Source organism: Linepithema humile, chromosome 6 (genome assembly GCF_040581485.1).
Source record: "Linepithema humile isolate Giens D197 chromosome 6, Lhum_UNIL_v1.0, whole genome shotgun sequence".
Classification (NCBI taxonomy): Eukaryota; Metazoa; Arthropoda; class Insecta; order Hymenoptera; family Formicidae; genus Linepithema; species Linepithema humile.
In genome coordinates this window covers 23627011-23633010 of record NC_090133.1, presented here as the reverse complement: position 1 = coordinate 23633010, position 6000 = coordinate 23627011, and the positions used below count along the sequence as shown (strand labels likewise).

The window sequence follows — 6000 nt, the reverse complement described above, 5'->3', positions numbered from 1 at the left end:
AAAATGTCGAATTTATAATAATTTTTAGTAAGGTTGTGTGATTATCGCAGTTTGGCTTTTTTACTTTTATAACTGTTATTGATTACCATAACTTGTTGCTAATGAGAGAATAATCGCTAATGAGAGAATAATATAATGAATATAAACGTTTAGATAAGTTCTATTGTCTATTCATTCTCTTGCCCTAGATGATTAAAGCTGCAGAGATAAGTAAATTATATTATGGCTTCATGAATAAAAAAATGAGAGAGCTAGACAAAAATAAGAGATGTATAGCAGTCTCTGGTAAATCTAAAATTTATTGTTCTCAACTTAAATTATTTCAAATCATAATAGACTCTTCTTAAAGTAAATACGATATAAATTAAATGGTAAATGAAAAATCAGTGCAATCATATTTATTAGGTGAATTGATTAAATATATAAAATATTCAATTTTAAAGTTTCAATGCAATTATATTTGTTATATTCAAACCATACAAACATTTATTGCGTATACAAAATGCATATTAATACTCGGATTAAAATGTGAAACATATTCTCAGTGTCAATATCGTTGCGCAGCAGGAACGGTTATACGTATGAAAATGGATTACTTGTACAATAATTTAAAAAAATCATGTGATGATTTAAGTAATCTCAGTAAACGGTTTTGAATGTCTAATCAAAATGCACTATATACATATTATACTATAGATGTAAAAATATAAATATAAAATAGTTCTAGTTTTACATTAAAATCCGAGTAATAATTAAGTCTTTACATTTTTCGAGCACTTTGTTGAAGTAGATGTATATAATTAGTAGTAGTATAACTTATAAATGTATAACTTGTATAAGTAACGTAAAAAAACTTATATACATTAATACGCTTCAAGACATTATTATATTATTTAGAAAGGCAAAGCATTTTTTCAATGTTTAATTTACTTTTTCTATTATTGAAATGGCCTCAAACACTTTGCATTCGCACTTTTAGTTATCTATTCGTACACTCTCATTATACAAAACATATAAATATAAAATTTATCTACAATCTTATATCTCACATCTTACTTTTATATTTTATATCTTTCTATTATATCTTGCCAAATTACACATTTTACGATTTGCATAGAAGAAAAAATGCATTGCAAATATATTCATTATCTACATTGATACAGGTTGTTCTTGCATCTTCATTATTTTCTTAGCTACAGAAAATTAGTAGCACATACAGTCGCGTTAATTCAATTCTTAATAACGTATAAAATAAGTATAAAAAAACAATTAATTTCGACGATCATTGGAAATAAATATTTATTTTTTATATATTATATAATGTTATTATATTATAATATTATATAATATATTATAATAATATTATTTTAATTAATATAATATTAATATTTATATTATTAATGAAAATTAATATGTTATAATATAAATATTATAATAATTTATAAATAATATTTATTTCCAATGATAAATATAAACAATATCCATCTTTAAGATGTAAATGACTATGCATGACAAAAATTTGCTAAAAATAAAATAAACAAATAAAAATGCTTTTACTCGTTCTTTTCCTTTTCAGCATCTTCTTTTTTTGTGTCTCGTTCTTCTTCGTTTTCTTGCTTTTTCTGTGATTCTTCTTTTTTTTCACCATTTACATGTATTTTTTCTTTTTCCTTTTCTTTTTCTTTTTCATTTTTTTCAGCTTTTTCAGTCATTGTGTAGAGATATTTTGTGAGATGAAGAAACTCAACTAAACTGTTGACATAAAGTGTTAATGAACTCTCCTTAAGAATGTGTAATTGATATATAACGTGTGTATATACGCGTCGAGCAGCTTTATTAGACAAGTGACCGACTGTTTGTAAAGTACGTAACAGTTTATCCTCCTCATCTGTTTTGATTTCTGTAAAAATATGAAAAATTAAGGATAATATACTCTCTCACTGAACGAAAAAAAAATTAATTAACTGTATTCGCGCTTTGTATTGAGCGCTAAACAAAGCTGTATAATTTTTAATATTATTTAATTAATAATATAGAAATTGCATAAAATTTGGATAGAATCTACAAATTAGATAGATAGATTTAGAACAAAAAGATTTTAATTGCTTAAATTTGAATTAGAGCAAACTACATTCTGTGTGTTGAGAAATGAATTAGAATTAAATTTAAATTACAATGGAGAAGATAAGAGCAGTTTAATGAACAATAAACTACGGTGTAATTATAAATACTTAGTGTCAGGTTAACTACTTTCGCTAACTTTCTCGCTGACGCGTACTATGTATAGTCGACTTTCGTTACATTACAACGTTCTTGTATATTTTATATTAATTTGTCATATTGTGTATATATTACAAACTGACAAATCTAATTAGCTTATGTATTGACAGCATATTATTTAATAATCTAGATAGATTATTAAGTTTTAAATGTTTTTGCGAAATATCAAGAAATTAAAAATGTATGCTGTACCTGTCGTTTCCTTTTCTTTTGCTTCTTCTTCTTCTTCTTCTGTTGGAGGGAAATATTTGTCAATGAGCTTATCAACAATAAAAGCCGTGCCTTCTACACCTTTTACAGCTACAATGCCGTAAGGTGTCTCGAGTAAATGATTGGCTGTACTCCAGCTGAAATCTCGCAAATTTGTCGCTTGCGCGATAATCAAGTCGTTCACGTACGAGATGCGTGATACGGCCTTTTCTAAAATCTGAAGAAATGTATTCAATATAAACACTATTTTTTTCAATTCTGTTTTTGATAATATTTAAAAACCAAATTGTGCAAGTATTTAAAAGCAAAGTTTTTATAGATTTAGATAGATTAATATTAAATATAATAATAATAAGATATGTATGTGTCAAACCTGTGCGGGCTGTTCCTTCACCAACGGAACTTTTTCTTCGATTTTATCGAGGCCAAGACATAATGTATTATCGACAAAACCTATAGGGTATTCAAATTTTTTCGCGATGGGTACTGCGATGGGCATCGCATGTTTTTTTGCAGTGTTTAGAGACGACTCAGCAGTACTGAGCGCCCAATTTACCAACTGATTTGAATCTTTCACTTTGGAATAGGTTTCCGCGGATTTGTTGATTGCCATTTCAATAATAGGTAATTCTTTCACACGTTCGATGACTTTTAATTGAGTGAGTTCATTTGGAGTCACTTCTGAAGTTGTTTCTGAAGTTGTTTTTGGAGTTACTTCTGCCATGTTTTTGTAGAAAAGTTATCACTGTACGCTAAAAATATCTGTTAAATAAAAGTATAAATTTAAAAAAATAATTTATAAGCCTATATACTGATGAATTATTTGCATTTTATCAGATAATTATTATAAGTGCAAAATCTTCTCTACTTTCTGTCAATATTTACACACATAATAAATAATTAATAATAAAACTCGGCATCAGAGATAATAGATTTCATATTGAACGGAGTAAAAATGTAAAATAGAAATATTGTTCCTGTCTTTGTAAGGATAAATCTCATTTTAGAATATTATTTGTTTAAAACAAAAAATTTCTAAATTTATAGACACACACGTCTATAACAAAATCGTTTTGATCAACAAACGTATATTAATTAACGCGTATATTAAACTTTCTCAAACTTGGAAAGCATTATTCTTTTTTGGGATAATTATCTTGTATTTTCAATTTCTTATACAATAGTAAGAGTTTTATAAAATAAATTGCTATGTATGTGACATAATATTGAATAATTTAATAAACTTTAAATGATATTTTATTATAAATTTCTATAAAATCTTTTCTCTACTGAAGTAGAAATTCCAAAGTGTGCTTTCGTAACAATGGTTAGAGACGTAAATATTTTGGAATGCCGATATAATATGTAATGTATATTCGAGATCAACAAGTCTATAAAGTGAAAACTATTTCGATATGCCGATAATTATGAATTTTGTCAAATAATTTAATTACTTTCATGTAACTGTTTCATGTATTATTGATTTATAATTTTTCTTAGACAAGAAATAATTTTCAAATTAGATTTAATAAAATTTGTTCCGCTTAAAAATTATGAAAAAAACTCAGAAAAATATGAGGTTTGTTCAAATTTTCATTTAAATAAAGTTTACGATTCAAAATTGAACAAATAGTCCACATAATAAAATACAGCAATAGATTTGTCACATGTTATGTAATGACAATATTTTATAAATTATGAAACCTATGCATATAGATTTACAACTATGTTTTATATATTAATTAAAATAAAGTAAAAAGTTATTTGTATATAAATTTTAATTTAAAATATCGTAGAATAATAGTTTATCATGAAACAAAGATTCAAAATTTTGCACCAGATAACCGAAAGTAAAATTTTAATAATCGAAGACACACAAACAACACTTTTCTTACTCACAGTTTTAAATGATGGTTGCGTTAATTAATATATAATAATTTGGTAATGTAATCAACAAACGAACGCGTCTGATACTTCGACACGAATGCTGTCTCCGGTCACGTACGGTAAACTTATAATGTAGAGGATCGCTTGCGATCATCGCCTGCGCAGTGAATGTAGTTGAATAAGCCAGAATGCTGAGTAAGCAAAGTATGAGATATCTATAAATGTGTTTTGGTACACATGTGTGTGTAAGGAAAACATTTTCACGGTCAGGTTTTTGACCACGTTTTTGAAATTTTGATATATTTCTTTTATTTCGAAAAAGCAAAAATTTTTCGAATAAGAAAAGTGACGAGCAAAAAAACGCATTGCCTTTTGTTTTAGTAATAAAATAATTTTTTTTACAAATTTTTGTATAGAGTTTCTATACAAATAGTGTTCAATTTTTTAGAATAATGTATAAAATATTAGAAACGAAAGGTATAATTTTTTTCTAAGCTGCATTAGTAATGCTTTCATTAATTAAATTATAAAAATTAAATTAAACAAACTAAAGTGGCAAAATAATTTGTCCTTAAAAAATAAACGATGGGTATATTTTAAAGTTAATTTATATAAATCAGAAACTATTAAACAACACGAGAAGTAATTAGTATGATTTTAAATGTACTGTAAAATGATCATTTTTGTAGAAAATAATTTTTCTTCGTTGCTTTTTTGTGTTTCTTGTTGCCACTGAAAAAAGATGTCATATTTCTTACATCATGCTGCAAATTGAAGAGCATATAAAGTTTCTTTTCCCATATATGCCGCCATGGAAATTTCCATGGTACAAAGTCCGTCGTGTCTACATTGTCAGATAACGCCTATGCGTTATCATCGCTGCTGCGTTTATCGCATAAACGCACAGACATGATTTCAAAATTATTGAAAGAATCCATATACACCAAATCCATATATCTATTATTACACGCTAAAAGTACTTTAACAAATCTTGCTTATAAGGTTAAATAAGGTGTATTATATAATAAAAAATAGAAATTCTATTATTGCTAATAAATGCAATTATTTATGAAACAAATTTAAAACAAATTATTTATACGTAATACAAAACAAGTAAAAATTTAAAGTTTCAAAGATGCAAATATATTATTTTAATAATTCCTACCGATTAATATAGAAAAATAGTTAAAAAAACGAATAAAATCCATGAACTGTAATCTGTAAAGCTGTAATGTTGACCTATGATCAAAATTTATCTCGATAATTAGGTCAAGGTTAACAATAAAAAATGATTTGAAGTTGTCATCATTCTTGTATCCACTTGCGATTAAATTCCAGAGTCCATAACATAGTCTAGCCAGCACGATTTTTTTGATAAACTTTTCATTGCGTAATGCATGAAGTATCGCATGAAGCGTGAATACTAAATATCTAAATATAATGTTGCCTACAGTTTGCTCTAATCAGTAGCAGTCGAGTTATATTTTTAAGAATCTCGTAAGATTGCATTTTATTGTGTAATGTATAAATTTCTGTATTTCAAGTTTTTCGCTTACTGTAAATCAAAAATTTTTTAATGCCAAATATTACTCTTTCCGAAATTAATGTAATTTATAAAAATCT

At 26.1% G+C, this 6000-nt stretch overlaps 1 protein-coding gene across 1 annotated transcript; it reads right to left on the bottom strand.

The window, feature by feature from the left end:
- Positions 1-435: 435 nt before the first annotated feature.
- On the bottom strand, positions 436-4549 carry LOC105672088 (lipid storage droplets surface-binding protein 2). Its single transcript, XM_012366796.2, has 4 exons — positions 4390-4549; positions 2864-3252; positions 2473-2707; positions 436-1900 (listed from the first exon to the last, which is right to left on the bottom strand). Exons 2-4 carry the CDS (start codon positions 3212-3214, stop codon positions 1554-1556), a joined length of 933 nt encoding a protein of 310 aa, XP_012222219.2. The 5' UTR covers positions 3215-3252; positions 4390-4549; the 3' UTR covers positions 436-1553.
- Between the last annotated feature and the right edge of the window lie 1451 nt (positions 4550-6000).